Raw genomic sequence first — 24619 nt, forward strand, 5'->3', positions numbered from 1 at the left:
GATTATAGGCATGAGCCACTGTGCCCAGCCTGCTTTGCCTTTTTCAAGTCACGTGACCTCTGCAGTCTCTCTTCACCCACAGTGGTTGGTGATTCCCTTTCTGGTGGTTTTCAATCATATTGTTCATTGTTTTCTAGGTGTTAGCATTTTTGTTTCTTTAGATTATAAACCCTAGTGAGGAAGGACATGGAATCTTGTTGGTCTTCTCTCTATCCCCCAGACACAGAGCCTTGCAAATACTAGGTGCTCACCAGCTAAGTAATGCATTTAATTTGATTCTTGAGTTAAGATCAAGCAGTCAGTAGAGTCAGACTTTCTTAATAAGGAACTGTGTAACAGGAAGTATCTTGCTTCTTATTCATTCATAATCTTGTGAAATGACAACTGGCTGAGACACTTTAGATCCTTTTGGAACAAGATGAGGTATAAATATAATATTTAATTGGATGACTCTGCTGTCTCTAGAGGAACTTGGTCCAGACGTTTGTGTTTGATGCACGTTGTTGGGGTTAGAAGGAGGTAGGCAGTCTGGACCTATGTGGGTTGCCCACTCCCTTGTAGCGAGGACTCACCCCATGACACCTCACAGTAGGCATCAGGCCTGTCTTCTGTGATGAAGATGAGGATGGCCATCCTATTCCCCACCTGATGGCTCTATTACACTGGAGCAGTTGACACACACAAAATAGCTGAGTCACAGGCTGACTCAGCAGGCCAGATCAGCGGTGCTCCATCCCTCCACAAGGATTTGTCAGCACTCGTCATGCACTTGGTACAATGCTGAGGACATGTGGGTTAACTATTGATTCATGCCTATTGTTTAAATTGTTTTCTTTTTTATATTTAGCATGTTTCCCCTCCCACCCCAAATTACATAGATGACGTAGACTCACTGTAAAAAAAAATTACAAAATATAGAAAGGTATTCACATATTATAAAATCACCCCCAGAGATTACTATATTAATATTTTGATATATAGCCTTTCAAACTTTAAAAAAATAAATATATTCTTTCCACACACACAAGTTTGAATCAGAATGGATTAGTGCCTAAATTTTGTGAAGAGCATAAAGCAGAGCTTTGAGATATCTTAGAACTTCTCTTTATCAATGGGGAAAATGCAAACATTCTTAGGTGTAGTATAGTAAGACTGTATTTCAGGTGAATTGCAGTGATGTCCACAGCTATGGTGGGAGAAGGGGGTGCCTGGAGCCTATCAGAAATTAGATTCTGGGAGTTCTCCTTCGGTGTTTTTATGTAAGTAAAAACAGTTTGTAATAAACATCAAAATTGATGTAAATGGGGGAAAGCCTTTAAAGCCTTAAAACTGTGGCATGACCTAAGACACAGTGAGGGTGAGGGGCTTCTAAGCTGATGACTTGTATTATAGCCACCACCTGTCTGTGACATGCCAGCCACTCTGATGGGTGCATTCTGTGTGTTGTTCCACTGAACCCACGTATGCTCTGTGTGAGGTGGTTATGATCATGACCAGCCCCATTTTAGACAAGGCTCAGAGTGGGTGAGTGACTTGCCAGAGTGGCAAAGGCATGAGACTCAATCATGAGTCTGAGACTGAATGATTGGTTGATGGATTGATTTTTACTACCACTTGAAAGAAGTACCTTTAAAAAAAAACCCTAGGCCAGGCGTGGTGGCTCCCAGCTGTAATCCCAGCACTTTGGGAGGCTGAGGCGGGCTGATCATCTGAGGTTGGGAGTTTGAGACCAGCCTGACCAACATGGAGAAACCCCATCTCTACTAAAAATATAAAATTAGCCGGGTGTGGTGGCTCATGCCTGTAATCCCAGCTACTCAGGAGTCTGAGGCAGGAAAATCGCTTGAACCCGGGAGGTGGAGCCAATATTGCACCATTGCCCTCCAGCCTGGGCAACAAGAGTGAATTCCATCTCAACAACAATAACAACGACAACAAAACCCTTACTCCCTATGCAGCAGTTGGTACCTCGGCTCCAAACCCCTCAAAGCCATCTCAGGTGATCTGGACGGAGCATACAGCATTTTAGAGGTTACCTATGACCCTGAGGATTTCATCTCCTGATCCCCAGCAGGCAGCAAGAGGAAACGGAACTGTGCTTATCTGGACCCTTGGCTGAGATGACAACTTCAAGAGAGGGTTTCCTGTGCCCTCTGTCACTTGGCAATTTGATATAAGTTGAAGCTCCAGACTAAAATCCCCGCTACTGGCTGCCTTTTTGAAGACATCTTCATAAAAGGGAGGAAAGGGGTTCGGATTGGGTCAGGAATTATAGCCAAGCCTTGGTTTATCAACTGTTAGGATACAGAGGAGGGATCATTAAAACCTAGAAATAACTTCACAACCTGCAGTCATTGGTTTAAGCGGTCTCTCCAGGTAACTCTTGTTGCAGAGATACAAACAGGGGAACATTTCATTGCTTCTATTTCTATTCCTTTCCCATAAAGACCAATCTATACTCAGTCAAGCCTGTATAAAGCATTAGCTATGACAGGGAGAGAGCAGGGAACATGGAGGATTTTAGTACTGATTTTAGACTATGCCTCTCCATGCGGCTCATTCATCCTCACATCCTTTCAGTACCTGACGTGGCACTTAGACACGAGACATTTGATAAATGTTGAATTAAGTTATTAAGCTCTCTGTCCTTTTCGGTAATGCTTTCAGAATAAAAGGGACAGGCCACGCGTGGTGGCTCATGCCTGTAATCCCAGCACTTTGGGAGGCTGAGGTGGGTGGATCACCTGAAGTCGGGAGTTGGAGACTACCCTGACCAACACGGAGAAACTCCGTATCTACTAAAAATACAAAATTAGCGGGGCATGGTGTTGCATGCCTGTAATCCCAGCTACGCGGGAAGCTGAGGCAGGAGAATTGCTTGAACCTGGGAGGCAGAGGTTGTGGTGAGCTGACATTGCGGACTGCACCATTGCACTCCAGCCTGGGTGACAAGAGCAAAACTCCATCTCAAAAAAAGGTGGGGGGGGGCTATTTTCAAATTTTTATACATGACATATAACCTACAAAATCCCAGGCTCTGCCATTTGTGTAAGAAGCAATGAGAGACACACCTATAGCACATGGTGCCTAGGTACTCAGGAAACATTTTTGGGCTGTGTGTGGTGGCCTATAATTTCAGCACTTTGGAAGGCTAAACCCAGGAGTTTGAGACCAACCTCAGCAGCATAGGGAGACTGTCTCTACCAAAAATAAAAACATTAACCAAGCATGGTGGTGTTTGTCAGTAGTCCCAGCTACTCAGTGGGCTGAGGTGGAAGAATCGCTTGAGCCCAGGAGTTGGAGGCTACAGTGAGCCATGATTGTGCCACTGCACTCCAGCATAGGTGACAGAGCCAGACTGTCTCAGAGGAAAAAAAAAGAAAAACATTTTTGGAATGAATGAATGAATGGAATGGGATTAGATATTCTAAAATGAGTGACTGAGGAGTTGCCAAGACATCAATCAATCTTTCATCTGTGTTTATATGATAATACATTTGAGTGTTTTGAGAGAATACCGCAAGAAACTCTTTTATGTTTGTGCCTAAAATAAAGCAGGGTGAGGGTGGGAATCCTTCTGGAAAAAATAACAAACAGAGACTAATTGTTGCTTTATAGTTTGCCTCACTCCATGTAACAAGATTTCTGGAACCCTCAAACCTTGGCCGCGTCTGGAAGCGTGTCAGCTTCATACTTACTGAGCCGTATAAAAGCCCGTCGGTGTCCATGGCCAAGTACTGGCCAGTCTCGGTACTCTTTATATACACCTCCCCCACGCTTTCCGCACTGAGCTGCAGCTGAACTGGAATAAAAATAACACAAGCAAAAGTAAATAAACACTACGCTTTTGCCGATAGGACCCGTCAGCCAGGACAGTTGGCCATGGAAAAGTCTGCTCATTCATTTCTCAGAGCCCTCAGGGATGAGCCTCAGATGAATCAAAACATAGAAATACAGTCCCTTTGTCTTTGCCCCTCAAAGAAAGCTGTCCGTGGGGAGTTATGACCTTGAGAGAGGGAGGAGAGACAACGGCCAGCTAACCTACCTGTGCACCCTGCTGGTTACAAAATGACTCCACGTGCACCTTGATGGTGCCTGACTGCTATTTTTCTGTCACCTGGAGGAGGAGGAAATGGCATTGGCTCCCCTGGGCTCCCTCATCCCTGCATCTTGCAGTGCCTTCGAGTAGGATCTGGCCAGCCTGCATGTGTTCTGCTTTCGTTATCAACCTGCACTGGTTGCCTTTTAATTGTCTGGGCCTTGCAGTCGTGGGAGAGACTCCTGTCCACAGATCATTATTTTATAAAGTCTGAGATTGCTGTTTTCCCTGAGACAGAAGAGGTTCCCAGAAAGTTAGGATTGGTTGCCACATACTAAATTCAGGGAAATTCATAATGAAGGTTTTGTTAATCCCTCAGCCTCTGTGGCAACCCACATGGGGTACAGGCAGAGGGGAGATCGCCAGCTCCTGATGGGGGGGAGAATGAAGCCATTACCTGGAAATGCAGTGATGAGAACAGTGGTTCTCAACGGGGGGTGATTTTGTTCCAAAGAGGACATTTGGTAATGTCTGGAGACAGTTTCTGTTGTCACAGCTAGTGGGGCGGGTGCTATGGCATCTGGTGGGTAGAGGCCAGGGATGCTGCTAACATCCTACAATGCACAAAGCAGCCCCCACAGCAAAGAATTTTCCAGCCCAAAGAGTCAGCAGCACCCAGGCTGAGAAGAAACCTGGAGACGGAGGGAAAGGACTGTGAGTTACAGAGCCACACTCTCCTCCTTCACACTGATTGACACTCCCAAGGTGCTGGATACTTAATCGGAGTCCAGTATCCATTTGATAATTATTAACTTGTTTATTCACCCGAAGGTGCCTCTTGAGGGAGATGCTTTAGTTATTCACATTTGGGAATTGGAATTAATTGTAGACTCTTTGGGATAATTTATTTGGTCACCAGACCATCACAACCACCATTACAACTAGTAGTGAAATCTAGACCAGGAACCAGTGGCTGCCCAGTAGTTCCCTGGGAGGATGAGGAGGCATCTCTGAGGTTCGGGCTGGCAGAGGGCGAGGGGCAGGAGAGGCTGGAACACACATGGCTTTGGTTAGTAGATCTAGACCCCTCATTGGCTTTTCTTTGTTTTCTTTTTTCTTTTCTTTTCTTTTTTTTTTTGAGACAGGTCTTGCTCTATCACTCAGGCTGGAGTGCAGTGGCACGATCTCGGGTCACTACAACCTCCGCCTCCCAAGTTCAAGCAATTCTCCTGCCTCAGCCTCCCGAGTAGCTGGGATTACAGGAGTGCACTACCATGTCTGGCTAATTTTTATGTGTTTAGTATAGATGGAGTTTCACCATGTTGCCAGGCTTGTCTCAAACTCCTGACCTCATGTTCTGCCTACCTCGGCCTCCCAAAGTGCTGGGATTACAGATGTGAGCCACTGCACTCGACTTGTTTTCATTTTTAATTTAATTTATTTGAATAGGAAATTTACTCGCATGTTTCCACCTAGCAGAGGAGACAGTGAAAAGCTCCCTTCTGGAGTGCACATCTCCTGGGGGGATACAGAAACAAGGAAACTCCTCCTAGACACATTGTATGTGTATCCTTTCTAGAGAGTTTGCATGCATATATTACAAAAGACATACTATCTCTTACTAATGGTAACATACAAAGCACACAAGTCTGCACCTTGCTTTTTTTGCTTGACAAATTGGAGACCTTTCCAGATCAGTAGTGAAAGTGAACTTCTTTCTTCTTGCCAATTGAATTGTGTTCCATTATGTAGCTACACCATAATCATTTAACCACTTCTCTGTTCATATGCCTGTATTTTCTTATTTCTCTTTGCTTTCTTATCTCCTGATTCACCCCCAGGATAATACATAGCTTCATCACCCTTAGCTAAGATGCAATTCTCCCTTCCTTGGAAGTCTTTGCTATAGAGACTCAGGACTTCCTTTAGCTTCCTGTGGCAAGTGGAGTTTATTTAATTCACAGGACGGAACTGGAACCCACGGATGCCCTTTCTCCCAGGTCCTCCTGGTCATGGTTAGCTCTGAGAGTGTAGTCACGAGGGAACAGGCCAATGGGCCTCTACTGTAAGGTGGGCCCTGCTCTCGCGAGCCTTCAGTCACACCACGTGCTCGCTCTTTCTGCTCCTATTAAACTTAAACACAGGCCAGGTGTGGTGTCTCATGCCTGTAATCCCAGCACTTGGGGAGGCTGTGGCAGATGCATCACCTGATGTCGGAAGTTCACTGGAGAAAACTCATCTCTACTAAAAATACAAAATTAGTCAGGCCTGGTGGTGCACGCCTGTAATTCCAGCTACTCGGGAGGCTGAGGCAGGAGAATTGCTTGAACACAGGAGACGGAGGTTGCGGTGAGCCGAGATGGCACCATTGCACTCCTGCCTGGCAACAAGAGCGAAACTCCATCTCAAAAACAAAAACCACTTCGACACAACAAGCTCTTTCCCTGTCTTCCCAGCATCTTTACACATGCTATGCCCTCTGTCTGGCACCTTCTTCCTCCAGATATTGACAAGGTTCTTCTCCAGGCCTCAGCCTAAATGTCCTAAAACAGGCCTTCTCCAGTAACCTGTGACACTCTGTGCGCTGGGTCCTTTTATCTTCACCCCATTCTCCCTGCAATGCCACCCTCTTCCACATCCTCCTCCTCCTCTGGCCCTTGTTTGTTTCTTTCATGGCACTTAGTACAACATGCAATGATTTTATTATCTATGGAGCTACTGATCTATTTCTGCTTCCCCAGGAGAGTGTACACTCTAAGAGGAAGGGCAGAGATCTTGTCCTGTTCCCTCTTGGGTCCTCAGCACCTCCTACAGTGCCTTGCACACAGGGGACAGTCCATATTTTTTGGTGACTGAATGGTGTTGGACTCATGCCAGCAGAGATGATTCTGCTGGCCCATCATCAGTAAGGCTTGCACTTTGAGTTATGTTTCCAGTGATGCTCTGAGGGGTACAGTAAGATGGGACCATGTGGAGAGGTTTAAGACTCGAGGCTGGGCTCTGAGCTAGTGACCCTGGCTAGGCTGTGTAGTCTCATCAACACAATCTCTTTTTCAGTAAAATGAAGGGTATTTGGGCTCAGTCTCCATAAAGTTATTTCTTGGTCTAACAGTCTACGAAGCAAGTAGATCACTGAATGCCAAATAGAATATTCTTTGGCAATATAAAGGAACAGCATTCTGAGGCGTGCCACAACGTGGATGAGTCTGGAAAGAGTGCTGAGTGAGAAGAAAGCATCATAAAGGACCGTGTATTTTATGATTTCATTTAAATGTCCAGAATAAGCAGACCCTTAAAGACAGCAAGTAGATTCATGGTAGCCAGGGCCGGGGTGGGTGGAGATGGGGGAATTATGGTTAGAGGCATGGGGCTTCTTGAAAATATTCCAAAATGGATTGTGGTGTTGGTTGCACAACTCTGAAGTTGTAAGAAAACCACTGCGTTGTATGACTTAAACGCTGAAGTGTATGGCAGGAGTGTTATACCTCAAAAAAGCTGTTTGTAAAAAATGGTTATTAGACTTTATGGTTTTCAGAGAACCTTCCCATAGACTTTTCTGTCAATTTCCCAGCATAATCTTCTATGTTTCAGAGAGACCAGAGGAAGGGGCTCACCTTTTACTGATCACCTACAATGTGCCAGGTATCATGCTAGTTTCTATTTTGATACAACCAGTATAAAATTAAAGAGTGTGAGCTCCAGAACACAACTGCATGAACTCAAAATTCTGCTTGACCACCTATCAGCTGTGTGATCATTAGGCAAATGACTTGCCTCTGTTTCCTTATCTATAATAATAGTTGTTGTAAGGGCTAATGCATGGAAAGTGGCCAGTACTCTATGACCATTTCCTCTGTGCTTTTGTGACCTTTTCTGCTCCTTGAAGCATTCCCTGGAGGAAGCTGGTGCTTGCTCTGTCCTTTAGGTGAAAAGCTGGAGTTTTGTGAGGCATGTTTTATGCAAGGTTATACTTCTAAGAAGGGGAAAAATCATTTCGAGAGCCCAGGTTGAGTACTCAAAGTATCCTACGTTTTTCTCTCTTTCACACCACCTCTTGGGCTCCAGTTATGGGATGCATTGATCCAAATCCAGCCAGACTCTCCTGCTCGGACCCTCTTGTGTTCAAGATCAGACATGGACAAGATGGCGGGTGATCATCCAGCGTCCCATTTGTAGCCATGGAGTGGAATGAGTTTAGTTGCCTGGGACTCTTTTCAACCTACCACCCATTTATGTATTTAGTCAAACACATTATAGGTGCTACAGAAACCCCAAAGGGAAGGTCTTTTTAGGTAACCAAAGAAGTTTTTTTGTTTTTGTTTTTGAGATGGAGTCTCACTCTGTTGCCCAGGCTGGAGTACAGTGGCACGATCTCCACTCATTGCAACCTCTGCCTCTCAGGTTGAAGTGATTCTCCTGCCTCAGCCTCCAGAGTGACTGGGATTACAGGGATACACCATCACGCCCAGGTAGTTTTTTAGATATTTTTAGTAGACCCAGGGTTTCACCATGTTGGCCAGGCTGGTTTTGAACTCCTGACCTCAGGTGATCCACCCACCTCAGCCTCCCAAAGTGCTGGGATTACAGGCGTGAGCCACCTTGCCCAGCCAATCAAAGAAGATTTTTAAAAAGCTTTTCACTTCCTATTCCTTTCTGTTTTGCTGCCTCCGAGAGCACCTACTTGTCTGGCCATGGGGCTGAATAGGGTTGGCTTTGCCATCTGTGGAGTTCCATCATGGCCATGAAGAGGCCTCACAGAGGTGAACAAGAGCCAGAGGCCTGCTTAGCACATGAATTCAGCCCTCAGCCATGAGTCCCGACACCAGGGTTGTTGCACCGGTGAGAGTTCGTCTCAAGAGTTTCCTCTGTAAATATTATTTCTCCAGGATGTCCAAGTTTCATAGCTCATTTTCACTAGATTTCTTTCTGGCTCAGTTTCCTAAACATATATCCTTCTGCAAGCAGGGCTGGCAGGAAGGAGCAACACCCAGCGTGAGCAGCTCGTGTAGCTGGCTAGGTGTCCAACTCTCTCGTGTGACTTCATTCCAGTTTTCCAGACCTACATCCTCTTACAGCTGCTGCTCAGGATGGGCAAGGAAGGAAAGATCTTGAGAAAGGGGGGCCTTGGGAAGAGAGGGAGGGGCTGGCCACACAGCAGCAGCTCCTTCCTCTGGTGACAGCTCAGGATCGGGGACAGAGAGCCATTCAGTCAACAGACATTCACATACAAGGTTCTGGGACTTGCGTTCAATGCCAGGCATGGTCCCTGTACTCCGGCTTCCATGTGATTAGAGATACAGACAGATAAGCCTAGAAGTGATTGATGCATCAACAGTCACAAATCTCCCCTTGTTTTTGAGCTAAAAGCAAACAGAAGTCCAAAAACTGCAACATTCTTTGTCTTTCTCTGTGTGTATAGGTTTTTTTTTTTAATCCTCTTTCAAAGAAAGGCAGAATAAAACATACAGTGAAAGAAGAAAGAAACAAAATTACAGTGGGAGAATATAGTAAATCCTTGATTAAAATTTTGTTAAAAAAAATACAGACTGGAGACGGTGACTCACGCCTGTAATCCCAGCACTTTGGGAGGCTGAGATAGGTGGATCATGAGGTCAGGAGATTGAGACCATCCTGGCTAACACGGTGAAACCCCGTCTCTACTAAAAATACAAAAATTAGCCGGGCATGTTGGAAAGCACCTGTACTCCTAGCTACTCGGAAGGCTGAGGCAGGAGAATCACTTGAATCTGGGAGGTGGAGGTTTCAGTGAGCCGAGATCGCGCCACTGCACTCCAGCCTGGGCAACAGAGTGAGACCCCGTCTCAGAACAAAACACAAAAACCCACACAATACAACATGTGCAGCTCATGAATATATCCGTAGTAAAATATAAAACTGTGCACAAGACACTGACCAAATTCATACCAGTAGCTGCTTTGGGAAGGAAAAGAGGAGCTAAGATGGGGAGGAATTGAGGAAATGTTTCCTTCATCCTAACTCTATTTCTTTATAAACAATTCTGAGGTAAGAACAGCCAGCTGGTGCCACTGGAGACTCTGGGTTATGGGATTTCTGGGGTTTGCTGGTGTTTAGTCTAACATATCTAGTGCATAGTTTTATTTTTTTACTACATATACATGAGCTACGCACATTGTTTTGTGTATTTTACAAAATTTTCATCGGGGATTTGCCGTGATCGCCCTGACTCTCCTTCATACCTTTCAGGATGCCAGCTGATGTGTTAAAGCCCCGTTCTTAGTCAATGGGACACTCAGAGCTGGACAAGACTCCTGCTTTTGGCCCCTGAGATGTTTTATGACCCAGCTTAGGCTTGAGTCCATGTTGCATCTAGACCTGAGCATAGGTACCCAAGAAAGTGGGTCTTCCTGGGGGCAGATAGGGACCCAGGAGAACTGGGGAGGCAGGATGGGGTTGAGGTACCTCTAAAGCTCTAACTTCTCTGTCCACTCCCTTTGTCAGTACCCTCCACCAGGTTAGAGCACAGAGCAAAGGAGGAGGAGCAAGCCTCTCTTCTTTATCGCGTACCAGGATCTAGGACTTGCTGTCTATGAACAGGAAGTTCAGTGTCTCTCAAGCATCCCAAGAATGAAGGGCAAGCACTTTTTGAAAAGCAAGACAAGTCCATGGTCTGTAGGGTACTTCATTTATCCCCTTCTGGAATGGGGACATTAACAATCAATTTAGCTGAAGAAATGGAAAGCAACTTTTAAAAAGGTACGCCAGTGATAAACATTTCTTGGAGAAATTCAAACTTAGATAAAGCATTTGTAAAAATGTGCAGGAAGCGGGTTGGAAGCGTTTGCTTGGTGGATTTGACTGTACGTGCCCCGGTAGAATGCTGCTTTACTAAGAGTGAGTTAGGAAGTGTTGGTTTGGGAACGGCCTGTTTGTCAGAGCTACATATCAATGAAACTGAAATGTGCAAACTCACCTTTGTGGGTCTTACTCTTCCTTGTCCCGTGCTCACTAAACCCCATCCCGAGTCCCTGCATACCCAGGGAACCTACATAAAGGGGAGCCCAGAGCTTTTGCATGGCTGTGCTAGCTTCCAGCTGGGTGTTCACACCTGTTGTTTGAGGAGCCATAACTTTGTAGCTTTAGTTTTCTCCTCTGTTACCCAAAGCCTTCCATTAGGTCTTGGCAGTCCTTTGTTCACGGTAAGGATAGTGATCCCTCACTTTCCAAAGGCAGAAAGAAGGAAAAAGAGTTATGAGCCTGCCAGTGCCAAGAGAAGTCAACTTTGAGGTCCTGCACCCTGTTTCTGAGCCCCAAGCTATCCTACCGTCTTCCTGGCCCGTCCCAGGAAAACGTAAAGCTAAGACCACAACTGGTGCATTCGACAAGGAAAATGCCTGGAGAGAGAGGCTCTGCTTCTGTAGCAGGTCTGTCGGTGGCCTCAGCCTGCTTTCCACCTCTGCTCTCCAACGAGAGGCCAAGAGAGATTACGTGCCTGGTTTATTCTGGGTTGGAGACTTCCCGTCCTTTGCTGTGTTTACCCAAAGTGAGGTCAGCCTCATTCAGAACTTGGTGAGGTTGTTTTATGTCAGTGGCATTTATAATTAAAATGTAGCCACAAGCTGGGATTCGTAAAACATTAGAGAAAGACAGAGAAGGGGAAAAATTGAATTTTGGGGAAAATAATTCCAGTGGTTAAAAAAATATACATACACATACATATATATATATACACAAATATATATATACACACATATAAATATATATATTTTAAAAACTTTTCTTAAAAGGTATCTGTTTCTTTAATGTCTTAAAAAGATGGCTGGAAAATTTTGACACAGTCCAGAGACTGAATGACATATATATAGACACATATATATACATATATACACACATATATATGTATATATCTGTGTGTGTATGTGTGTCTGTATATGTGTGTGTGTGTGTGTATTTTAAAGTTTATGTACAAAAATCCTCTATATAATCAGATGAGGGTTGTGGGGAGGACGGCAAGGGTCCTTTCCATCACATGTAACTGAGGTGAGAGTACCCTGTCGCTGAATATGTTCCTGCCTGGAGAGCTTCCCCTCTCTCTGACTTCTGGCAGTGGGGTCCAGCTCTGCCCATCATGGTGATTTGAAAAGCTGTTTTGACCTTGCACCTATGCTGGTTGGGAATGAAGTGCCTTAACCGCCAGGTGCTGAATGATCCCAACCAGAGAACAGAAGTCTGGACGCCCCTAAAGCAACAGGGCAGGAGGCATTTCACTGAAGAGCAATCTGCCCTTTAGAAATGGCTACAAAATAGGATTATTTTGACCAGTGAACTCTTGCTAGTGCCTTTAGGATGTGGCTTGACTTATAAATATTTGATTGGCATGCACTTTGCTCAAGAACATTTCCATTTGTGCAGTGAGTGGTGCCGGTAATTCTGCTCCCCACGTAGCCTCTTGCATGCTTGGGGAGGTGAAGCGTTGTGGGCCGTGGCAGGCAGCTGCAGGTCTGGCATGCTTGTGAGCAAATTATTCTCTAATTATTGTTCCAGTTATTAATCCCATTGAGGGATAAGTCATGGTCTCCCTTCACCAGAGAGGAAACATCCCAGAAAGAGCAGAATCAAACACAGAGCAGACTTTCCCTGCCAGAAGAGTGAGACGGGGTGGGGCTTGCTGCCCCTGTGCCTGGGTAAGGTATGCCTCTGTGTCAGGCCTCAGGGGCTTCACCCAGATAGTCCCAGAGAAGCTGGGACGGTCACCCTCAGTTCTGTGAGCAAGCATAGCATTCACTTATTCTAACAGACTTGAAAGATGAGCTGGTTAGGTGAGGAAGGCTCAGGAATCCTGGAAGGATGATTATTAGTTTCATTTTTTTGAGCACTTATGTGCCTAGCAGTGTGCTGAACACTCTTACAAACATCATATTAAGACCTCTACATTCCTATGAGTGGGTACTGTTGCCATTCTTGTTTTTAGAACAAGGCAACCAAGGCACATGGAGAAGTAACTGTCCCAAAGTGACACAGAAGTGGTAAATAGCAGTGTTGGGACCTGACCTACCTCCATCTGACCCACAGCACCGATGTTTACTGAATCAGTCTGCAGGGCAAAACCGCTGGCATGGTGTTGGGGTGTCACTGAATCAGTTTGCAGGGCAGAACCGCTGGCACGGTGTTGGGGTGTCACTTGGCGCAGAACTGCTGGCACGGTGTTGGGGTGTCACTGAATCAGTCTGCGGGGCAGAACCGCTGTTACGGTATTGGGGTGTCACTGAATCAGTCTGTGGGGCAGAACCTCTGGCACAGTGTTGGGGTGTCACTGAATCAGTTTGCGGGGCAGAACTGCTGGCATGGTGTTGGGGTGTCACTGAATCAGTTTGCGGGGCAGAACCTCTGGCACGGTGTTGGGGTGTCACTGAATCAGTTTGCGGGGCAGAACCTCTGGCACGGTGTTGGGGTGTCACTGAATCAGTCTGCAGGGCAGAACCTCTGGCACGGTGTTGGGGTGTCACTGAATCAGTCTGCGGGGCAGAACCTCTGGCATGGTGTTGGGGTGTCAGGGTTGGTGGGGTATGGAAGGAACCTTAGTCCTGGAAGCAGAAGACGTGGTTGCTGCCAGCCCTCCCAGTTAGGAGTTGGTCATGCCTGTCAGCTGCAGTGCTCTTAGAGTGATGATAATTAGTAACCTCTCAAGGCTGTGGTGAGCTGGAAGTGAGAGAGTTCAGCGTAATGGCCGGCACATATCAGGGCTCGATAGATGTCTGTTGAATATATGGTTGAATTTGAATTTAGTGGCCACCAAACAATTCAGTCACTCATCAAATTAATGTTTACTGGGTATTTTACCAAGGGTCAGGCAATGTGCTAGACATTATATTTGTAGTGTTGAGCAATAAGAGACAAAGTCCTTGTCCTCAGGGAGTCCATTAAATAATTTTCCTCAGGGAAACATCATTAAATAATCACACAAATAAATGTAGAATTACAACTCCGAGGAGAACTGCATGGTACATGAGACACTCCTGAAATGCTTGTGTCCAAAATGGAAGTGGCCATCTTCCCCTGGACCTGATGCTCTTCCAGGACCTCCCCCTCTGATGGTGACACCATTTAGCTCTCCCGGAATATGAACCTTCTCACAGACTGTGCCGATCAGCCCTGGAATCTACGCAGCACTCCCTGGCAGATTCTGCCTTGCCTTCATAGCGTGGCAGCGTAACCAGTGTTCACAGTCCAGACTGCTAATCGTCTGCAGCAGTGATCTGAGGAATGGTAACAGGACAGACCCAAACCACCTTCTCTGCAGGCCACAAGTCCACCAGTAGACACTTTACTCAGGTCTCTATGAGAATGGCCCCCACACAAGCATCTGTCCTAGGATTATGCCACTGTAAAAAAGGTTAGGTACTTGGAAACTCATTCTCCTAGAAGTAGGAAGAAGATATATGTGCCCAGGAAAGATCAATACTTGGGGACAAAGGGAAGCTGTGAAAGGAGTTATTTCTGCCTTGTAGAGCTCAAAGGCTTACAGTTCTATCTTGTGTGATTTATTTAAATTTTTCTATTGGCTTTTAGAAATGCCCTTTCTGAAGGAAGTCTTAACATGTGACTCCACCTGTCACCTCAGTCTCTAATCATGCTCAAACCAATGATCAAAAAATCGAAAACACCCCTGGCCAGGACGTGCGGACCACATTTATCTAGGGAGCATCTGCCTCATGCCGAGCGGAGGCAGTTCCAAATAACTCTTGAAATTCAGACGGGCTCTGGCAGTACCACCACTGGGCAGAAGAGGGCGACAGAACCACATTCAGGGAGTGCCCAGGACTCCTCTCACCTGCAGAATCTTAGTAGATAGAATTTTCACCCTTGTGAGGCACACTGGAAAATGCTACCATTCTGATTCCCAGGTGAGGAAACTGAGTCTCAGTGAGATTAAATGATTTTCTAGAAAATTAGCTGGGAACACTAGAAACACTTAAATTTCTAGTCAGGAAAGGATGATGGGAAGAGTCCCGGGGCTGGGGGGCTCCAAGCTTCTTTTGCAGAGTATGCAAACAGAAAGAATGTATGATGGAAAGAACATTCATTGTCCGGGCTTCTCCAGGTAGAAAGGGGCAGAGCAGGCTTGAACTCGAGCCTGCTGACTCTGCAGCACAATATCCAGTTCTGGTATTGCCAGGTACAGGGATGGACTTCTGGCCACCCAGCCCACTTACTCTGACCTCTGCCCTTTTGGTCCTTGTTCCTAGTTCCGGAGTAAGCAAATAATAGGCCCACACAACAACACCGAGTGTTGGCAGAGAGACTCTGAATCCAGGCCTGTCTCTAACCCTTTGGCTTTCCTGGGTGGAGGTACTGTAAAAAAGGAGCTTAGAAAGTCCTCAGATTCGACCCTGGGTTACCGTATTCTGGGCTGAATGTATGGGAAGCTGGATGATGATAAATGCAATATGAAGCAACATGTGCTGTGCTGTTCCTCTGTGCCGGGCTCTGTGCCAACGACTCTCACTATATGATCTCATTTAATCCTCCCAAGAAACTGTGAGGCAACGAGTATTAGTATTCTTTTTGTACAAGTGAGAAAAGTGAGGACAGAAAGCTGAAGTTGCCCAAGTTTACTTGGAAAACAATCCAGCTTTCCTTGAATGCAGACATCCTCACATATACGCCCAGGGCTACCTTGTGCTGCTTTCTAGAAGTTCCTGACATCTAAAGTCAGGTGGCCAGATCCACTGCAGACTCCAGGAATTGTCCCAGCATTATGCACCCAGAGTGCAGTCTGTCGTACTAATGATGGAATGACAGCAATGAAGCCATTTTCCATTGCACCAGAAATTCCAGTATTGGAGCCTCTCGTTATCCCAGAATTCAAGGGTTCCCAGAAGAGCTAGCTTAACCTCAGGGAACATATCATGAAGCTTGTCTTTCCTCTGGGGTTCTGAGGACCAGAGAGCATTCCCTATTTTTTCAGAAAATTGGTAAGCCGTATTAGGAACTCTTAAATCCCAGAGAAATTAAAGCTTGTTCCCTTGTATTGTGTGTGGAAGATCACATGAATTGTATATCATGCCTGACACAATGGACCACCATCTACCTCCACTGATTTGCAGTAAATACTGCTTATGTCAGCTTTGAACAAACCAGATCTTTTTGTGCCTCACTCCAATACCTGTTTTTCACTGAGTATAAGGCATTCAGCAAGCCCATTTGAAGATAAACCATCAAAACAAAGCCCAAAAGAGCTAATTCTGCAGCTGCAAGCCCCAGCCTCAGCCTCAGCCTTCCTGCTCTTCATCTCAAGGCTCTGTGCAGTGACTGGGAAGAAAGGAACACTGTCACTTCGTGTGTAAACACCAGCATCCATCCCCACTACTTGACATCTTAAGTCAGGTGGCGGAGGTTGCATCTGAGGGTAGAGTGTGAGCACCAGCTAAGCGATCATTTGTGCTTAGAGCCTACAACTTCTGGTGCCTGGTCCATGAATAATTAAGACCACCTGATGGCCGGGCGCGGTGGCTCACGCCTGTAATCCCAGCACTTTGGGAGGCCGAGGTGGGTGGATCACGAGGTCAAGATATCGAGACCATCCTGGTCAACATGGTGAAACCCCGTCTCTACTAAAGATACAAAAAATTAGCTGGGCACGATGGTGCGTGCCTGTAATCCCAGCTACTCAGGAGGCTGAGGCAGGAGAATTGCCTGAACTCAGGAGGCGGAGGTTGCCGTGAGCCGAGATCGCGCCATTGCACTCCAGCCTGGGTAACAAGAGCGAAACTCCGTCTCAAAAAAAAAAAAAAGACCACCTGATATATAAACCATCATGTCAAAGTGAGAGTTTTGCATTGCATTTTACAGGCAGTCCTACAGAAACTTCCTGCCTGTCCTCTTCTGTATCTCCTGATTTTCCTTCTCTTGATTTGTGGCATATTTGACTCTTAAGATTGCTGACCCTTGGCTGGGCACAGTGGCTCAAGCCTGTAATCCTAGCACTTTGGAAGGCTGAGGCGGGCGGATCACAAGGTCAGGAGTTTGAGACCAGCCTGGCCAATATGCTGAAACCCCATCTCTACTAAAAATACAAAAATTAACCAGGCATGGTAGTATATTGCCTGTAGTCCCAGCTACTTGGGAGGCTAAAGCAGGAGAATTGCTTGAACCTAGGAGGTGGAGGTTGCAGTGAGCTGAGATCACGCCACTGTACTCCAGCCTGGGTGACAGAGTGAGACTCTGTCTCAAAAAAAAAGATTGCCGACCCTCTAAGCAGGGACTGCATCTGACTTCCGGCTTCTCTGTAACATCTGATATGCTGATGCTACAGTGGGACTCGGGGAATCTCAGATAACATCATGATGTGACCCAGAAACCTAATGTCAAACGCCAGAAGAACCAAAACAGAAGGAAGATGTTTTTTATTCTCAGATAGTCAAGATTCTTTTCTCCAGAGTCTACCTTCATTTACCAACACCCTCTGAGAGCGGGCTGCCAGGAAGGCCTGCAAGAGAGATTCAGCGTTTGGCGCGAGTCGCTCCCACTCTCCAGTTTCTATACGGTCTGGAGAATGACTTTACCCCTGCTGGTTACCACAGCCACATCTGCGCGATACGCGGAGGGAAAGCCGCATAATTTACGATGTGTAAGACTACGATTGTGAACTAGGATTTCACAAATCAAGCCCAGTGGAAACATAACCAGGAGAGTCAGCTGACTTGAAACGGAGCCCACATCTCTCTGCAGGATTTACCGCCATGCCCGTCTGGTTCATCCCATCTTGGAGCACGCAGGCCCCGGACCAGCCTTGGGGGCTAGATCTTTCACTAGTTACAGAAACCTGGGAAAACATACAGCAATTGAGCAACGGCAGCCCATTCTGTTGGGTCAGCAGAGAGTGCTTTAAGAAACTTGAAATAGGACACGTTTAGGTAAGTGGTGGCCCCCACAACTCCCTCTTTTCCCAACCGAGACGTTTTACACATTGATGTGACTCCACTTCGGCATGTGTCTTGCCTGAATAGAACCTTGGAGAAGCAAGTATCTCTACTTAAATATGCTCCTTCCTCCCACCTTGACTACAGAAGATGCCAGAAAGGGAAAGGGGTGCCATAGAGATGAGCTTACTGTGCTGGTCGCTCCTGTCCCTTGTCCCATCCACTGTGCCATCCGGAAGGATCCTCAAGAAGTGGCCCCCATTGCTACAGTAGAGGAGTTTGGGCTTCTTGTAATTCCCTGGAGGCAGATCAAACTTCTCGGTCAGGGCTGTGAAGGTGGTGATTTCCCCTTCAGCCATGGTTCAGCAGCTGCTGCTCGTGGCGCTTCCAAGACTGTAAGAAATGGAGCAAACCTGTAGTCGGTTCTTCCAGCAAAGGCACAAAATGCACTTTGAAGAAAGGAAGGACAGCTCCCGGGCACAGGGATCCTGGGCAGTGAGTAACCACAGCCTGCCCAGGTGATGCCCGCAGTCAGCAGGGCTGTGAGGTGGCTGGTGGTTAAGGAAGGATGGTCCCCAGCATGGGAGGGGTTTCCAGGCCATGTCTCTCTTCCCAATTGGACACAGCTTTGAACCAAGCTGTGCATTTTTTAGAACTTCAAATTTAATCATTTGACCAAGAGGAAAAAAAATCATGTTTTGGTCCCTCCTTCTGGTCCACACACATCCTCAAATCCAACACCAAAGTTGCACTAAAATAACATGCAGAGTCTGGCTGAAACCCACAGAAGCTGAGAGGCCAGGACCCAGGTCTGCCCTCCACCCTCGTGCTGCCTTGACGAGGTACAGATAGCACAGACGGCACAGATGGCCTGGACACTTGGCACCTGCACGCAAAGGCACAGGAGGCCTTTCAGGGACACAACACGGACAGCAAAGGGTTAGTATGTAAAGGGAACCTTCTGGATTTTCTGGGGGAAACAGAACTGGAACCAGGGGAAAAAGCACAGAGTGGGATAAGTGCAGTTTTTAAAGGACAATCACCATGTCAAAGGAGATTTTATGAGACAGGTGATGATGACAGCTATGCCTGGTTCCTGCTTATTCCACAGCTTTCCACATAGCTTCATGTGGTACAGAGAAGGTGAGTCTGTCCCTTGCACACAGCCTGCCTTTATCCTAGTTATTTTCTAATGTGACATAGAACACAGAAATCACCATATTTTATATAATATACCTGTACCATGATATATAGCCACTACATACAAGCTCATATTACTAATGTGAAAATGCATCACTTACACCTCAAAGGATTAAACAACAAAACCAGTGAGCATTAAAATTGGTTAAAGCATATACTTGCCCCACCATTTAGAAGGAAGTCCTGGTGACTCTAAAAACTGCAAAGAAAGAGGCCAAAAAGAGAGCAGGAAACTGACGTGAGAGCTGCGCTTTGTAAGAGTGAGTAGTGAATGTGATCATCAATACATATTGATTATCAAGTGGTCATAGAATAAAAATCATCCTCATCATTTAACGTATTTTGGGCTACAGGTTACCTCAAGTAATCTCACCATAATCCTTTTAAGTGGACACTAATATTATCCTCATTTTTTTTTTTTTTTGAGACAGAGTCTTGCTCTGTTGCCCAAGCTGGAGTGCTGTGGTGTGGCCTCGGCTCACTACAACCTCCGCCTCCCAGGTTCAAACAATTTTCCTGCCTCAGCCTCCCAAGAAGCTGGGATTACAGACATGTGCCACCACACCTGGCTAATTTTTTTTTTTTTTTTGTATTTTAGTAGAGATGGAATTTCACCATGTTGGCCAGGCTGGTCTCGAACTCCTGACCTTGTGATCTGCCCACCTCAGCCTCCCAAAGTGCTGGGTTTATAAGCATGAACCACCGTGCCTGGCTTATTATCCTCATTTTTAATAAAATAAAACAGCTTAAAGATGTTCGGTGGCCTGCCCAAGGGCAACAGCTAGTAAGCAGTGGAGCCGAACCTCAAAAGGGGTCTGGGAACAGAAAGCCCCAATATGCCCTTAATCACCATGAAAAGGTTTAGTGACTTTATTAACACTAGTCTTTTTATGAGAAGTGGGGTTTTTACCCATTGCCTGGCATGTACATCTGTCACCATAAACTTGTCATTCATGTACTTATTCATTTGTGACCCAAAGGTTGGCTAGCTCCACCGTCAGCCTCTCCTTTTGCCCCCATGCCAACCACAAAACAGGACTCCACACATCTCCTCCTTCTCCAGGAGAAACCCACCCCAGCAGCTTCGTGAGCATCGTGGAAGACCAACAGCCACCCTGCACCCCCTGCACTAACCATCCATCATCATTGCCTGCAGCAGCCTTGTGGAGCTGCTCTCACAGGAAGCAGGTCCATCATAAACCAAGACACCAATTACAATAATTTGTCCTTATGACTTTGGAATGAGGGTTTATGTTGGAAGGCTCCATTTGTTTTCTCTACTCCTAGCATTTTAATGTTTCTGGTACATTTTTCCCACTCTGCAGCCACATGGGTCAGCCAGTGTTCCTGTTTTCAGCTACTCTTGGAGGTGCCTCCAAGAACCCCAAAGAGAATTTTGTATATGCCATCTAAACTATATTTAAAGTCAGATCATTCCAAATGTCCCCTCCATCCCATATGGTGAGACTTTGACCAATTCTTTTCACATACTACAGCAATAGACAGAAAATAAATATATATTACATGTGCATTACACACACACACACACACACACACACACACAGTTTTTTTTTTTTTTTGACACGGAGTTTCGCTCATGTTGCCCAAGCTCGAGTGCAATGGCGTGATCTCAGCTCACTGCAACCTCTACCTCCCGGGTTAAAGCAAGTCTCCTGCCTAAGCCTCCTGAGTAGCTAGGATTACTCAGGCACATGCCACCATGCCTGGCTAATTTTTTGTGTTTTTAGTAGAAATGGGGTTTCACCATGTTACCCAGGCTGGTCTCAAACTCCTGACCCCAGGTGATCCACCCACCTCAATCTCCCAAAGTGCTGGCTGGGATTACAGGCATGAGTCACCCACCGTGCCTGGCCCACACACATATAATTTTATTTATGTCAATTTCACAGAGAGGATTGCAGAGTTTGCCTTGCATGGCACAATCTCTCCCCATCCTCACTGTCTCTTCCAAACCTTTCTCTCTTATCCATAAGCCTCTAAGTCCTTCTGTGCCCACTCTGGCTCTCTTACGCTCTCTCCCTCTGTCTCTCCACTCACCCCTCTCTGCACCCAGCCCCTCACTCTAACTCCTCACTCCACTCCCTTTTGGATCCACTTCTAATGTAAAGCAATTTAGCTCTTCCCAATGTGGGTATCTTTACCCCTCACCTCTCCATTAGCATACAACCATCACCAGATTCCTCTTTCTTAAAGTAAAGCTAAGAGATAATGAATTTTTTCTTTCACTTATTTTTTTCTAAGCACTTCCTAAGTTATGCACTTCATTTGGTACAGGAGACAATAATCACACACTAGTGGTTTCCACTGAACTGCACAAATAGTCATTTGTATTGTCAATCTTAGGTGGGCAGAATTTTGTTTCTCCTTGTCTCGACTTCTTCCAGTGGAGGTCCCCATTTGCCTCTGATTGTGGGGCGATTTCATATTAAGAATGGCTTTTCAGGTCAGGCATGCCTTTACAGGCTCATGCCTGTAATCCCGGCACTCTGGGAGGCTGAGGTGGGTGGATCACCTGAGGTCAAGAGTTCAAGACCAGCCTGGCCAACATGGCAAAAACCTGTCTCTACTAAAAACGCAAAAATTAGTTGTACATGATTGTGCACACCTGTAGTTCCAGCTACTTGGGAGGCTGAGCCAGGAGAATCACTTGAACCTGGGAAGCAGCAGTTGCAGTGAGCCAAGATTGTGCCATTGCACTCTAGCCTGGACAACAAAGCGAGACTCTGTCTCAAAAGAAAGAAAGAAAGAAGAAAAGAATGGCCTTTCTTCCAGATCCACCTAGATTCTAGATCATGTGCATATGAGCCATGTAGCCCAGACTTCATCACTGTGGAGTTCTCACTGGCTAAATGACCTCAGGCAGAGCCCAGCAGGTCCTCAGGGGCCCTCCCTCCTGACCATAGTGTACCTGCAGTTATACAAGGCCATACCTCTGCTTTCTGCCTGCTCCTCTCAGTGACAGGGACCATGAAGAGGGTGCCTATACTGATGTCAGATGGCTCCCAAAACCCTTCAGTTCAGATCCACACAACTGAAAACCTGAAGGAGGCATGTAGACTCCTGAAAATAAGCCTTTCAGTGCCATGTTGACTCCAGGCTGGGATTTATGACTCAGCTGAAACACACAAAAAACGAAATCCCTTTTTGTTGCTAAAGGAAACCCCAGGGCATGAAAAGCCCTTATTTTAAACTTTATTTACAATTTACCTATGCTTTGAGCAGTAGTTGGTCCAAAGTTCCCTGCCAATCCACTATTTGTTAAAGGATAGAACTAAAGGAAATATATGACGTGATAAAACCAGAAGGCAGCAACGTTAGCAGGCCCTTGGAGATTTATACAAATTGCTCTAATAAGTGAATCCATTAACTAAGTGAAATCAGGCATTAAGTATAATGGAAATATGCTTCTTGTTACTATTTCTTTTTACTGGCTGTCAGAGGAGGGGATTATCTGTGTTGTGTTGGGAAATTGAGAAAATCAAGCCCAGTGAACTCCACGTCATCGTTGTACATGACTTTCAGCCCTTTGAGATTTGGAGCACTGATGAGCTTTTAGGAAATCCAGATGATTTTTAAAATTCATCTGTGACACCCAGGATAGAGGAGCAGCAAGGCTCTTGGAACATCCATGTTAAGGCTGACATACTTTTTCAGCTGTGGCTCTGGAAGGAGACCTGAACTCTGACACGTGAACAGGATGTGGATAGTAAGCAACCACTTTGGCTCTAGGAACCTGGTGAGTCATTCACTCCTTCTGAGATGTTTCCTCTAGTAATTCTCATTCTGCCTCTCACACAGTTGTCTGAAGGATTAAATGGGTACAGTATTCATATAGCACTTGAAAAATGGGACCTGGTCTATAGGAGGTAATAGTAACTGGTTATGTTGAACTAGTTGGAGCCTGGTGGATCTAAGTCAGCTGTGATTAAATGCTTAATTTAAAGTAATTTTTTAATTGCTTCAAAAAGAGAAGTTTTTCATTCCTATATTTGATGGAAATGAGCTAAGCTCCTCCCCCTGTGACTTAAGCCATAAACAGAGCAAAGAAGAAGAAGGAGGCAGAGGTAAGCCATGGTCATGTCAGAAAAAATCTTGGTCTGCATTTCAGGCCCAGTTCTCAGCTTATCAACAGTTAATATAGTGACAGTTATTATGTAGTTATTATAGTGATTTGTGAAGCCCATTACTTCCAGGAGACATCTATGCTCAGCTTGGCCCTGGCAACTAAGCTGGAAGGAAAGACTGGTGCGTTAGGGATCAAAGGAAGATGAACAATGACCTTTATTTTTAGTTTTGTTTTTGATCCCTGTCACTGTGTAGGCAATGTACAATACCCATGAAGGAGGATGTTCTGCAAAGTGTATAAAGCCACTGAAGGTAGATGTGTAGACAGACCTGCTAAGATGCTAAGGTGATAACTGGATGTATCCTCAAACCCAGCATGTACAAAGCAGGCCTCAGCTTCAGTCCCAAATAGGCTCTTAAGTCCTTGCTCCCTGTCGCTATGAATGGCATCACCCAAAAGTCTTAACTCTTCCTTAGAGATATTAATTTTAAATATTGGTAAGTCAAATATACATGTTAAATGTTAAAGGTAACTACTAAAAGAAATAGAATGTATTTAGTCCAACCAGCAACTGGTAGGGGTAAGAGGGATAAGATGGAACAAGTAAAACTATGCTTATCTTGACCATGACCAGCCTGGTCAACATGGCGAACCCCTATCTCGACTAAAAATACAAAAAATTAGCTGGGTGTGGTGGTGCATGCCTGTAATCCCTGCTACTTGGGAGGCAGAGGTTGTGGTGAGCCAAGATAGCACCATTGCACTCCAGTGTCGGCAACAAGAGTGAGAGTCTGTCTCAAACAAACCAAACAAGCCAACCTGTGCTTATCCAAAATAATCCAGAGAAAGGGGAAAAAAGATAAAGTCAAAAAATTGCTCAAAATTAGGTGGCCAAAATAAATACAAATATATTTATAATCACAATAAATGTAAATGTGCTAAATTTACTGGCTACTGGTTAAAAAAATCCATCTGCACTCTGATTACAAGAGACACATTTAAAACATAATGACATAGGAAGGTTAAAAGTAAAAGAATGGGGCCAGGCGCGGTGCCTCATGCCTGTAATCCCAGCACTTTGGGAGGCCGAGGCGGGTGGATCGCGAGGTCAAGAGATCGAGACCATCCTAGTCAACATGGTGAAACCCCGTCTCTACTAAAAATACAAAAACTTAGCTGGGCACAGTGGTGCGTGCCTGTAATCCCAGCTACTCAGGAGGCTGAGGCAGGAGAATTGCCTGAACCCAGGAGGTGGAGGTTGCTGTGAGCTGAGATCACACCATTGCACTCCAGCCTGGGTAACAAGAGCAAAACTGTCTCAAAAAAAAGTAAAAGAATGAAAAATAGATACCTGAAAAATGTTAACAAAAAATTAAAAATTTGTGTGGCTAT

General features: G+C 45.6%; 2 protein-coding genes across 16 annotated transcripts in view; one reads left to right on the plus strand and one right to left on the minus strand.

The window, feature by feature from the left end:
• Window positions 1-24619, plus strand: part of ARHGAP26 (Rho GTPase activating protein 26) — a 914282-nt gene that overhangs the window by 273602 nt on the left and 616061 nt on the right. The window lies entirely within an intron of this gene.
• FGF1 (fibroblast growth factor 1) overlaps window positions 1-24619 on the minus strand; it is a 107139-nt gene that overhangs the window by 6217 nt on the left and 76303 nt on the right. For 6 of the 8 annotated variants that reach the window (XM_008986790.4, XM_008986770.4, XM_035292201.3 and 3 more), the window contains exons 2-3: window positions 18131-18333; window positions 3699-3802 (exon numbers count right to left, since the gene is read on the minus strand). In XM_008986790.4, coding sequence (XP_008985038.1) covers window positions 3699-3802; window positions 18131-18299 — 273 coding nt within the window. In that variant the 5' untranslated portion in view covers window positions 18300-18333. The remainder of the gene's footprint in view (window positions 1-3698; window positions 3803-18130; window positions 18334-24619) is intronic. The other 2 variants (XM_017968523.4, XM_035292202.3) reach the window with 1 other exon arrangement.

The sequence above is a fragment of the Callithrix jacchus genome, chromosome 2 (genome assembly GCF_049354715.1).
Source record: "Callithrix jacchus isolate 240 chromosome 2, calJac240_pri, whole genome shotgun sequence".
NCBI classification, from domain to species: Eukaryota; Metazoa; Chordata; class Mammalia; order Primates; family Cebidae; genus Callithrix; species Callithrix jacchus.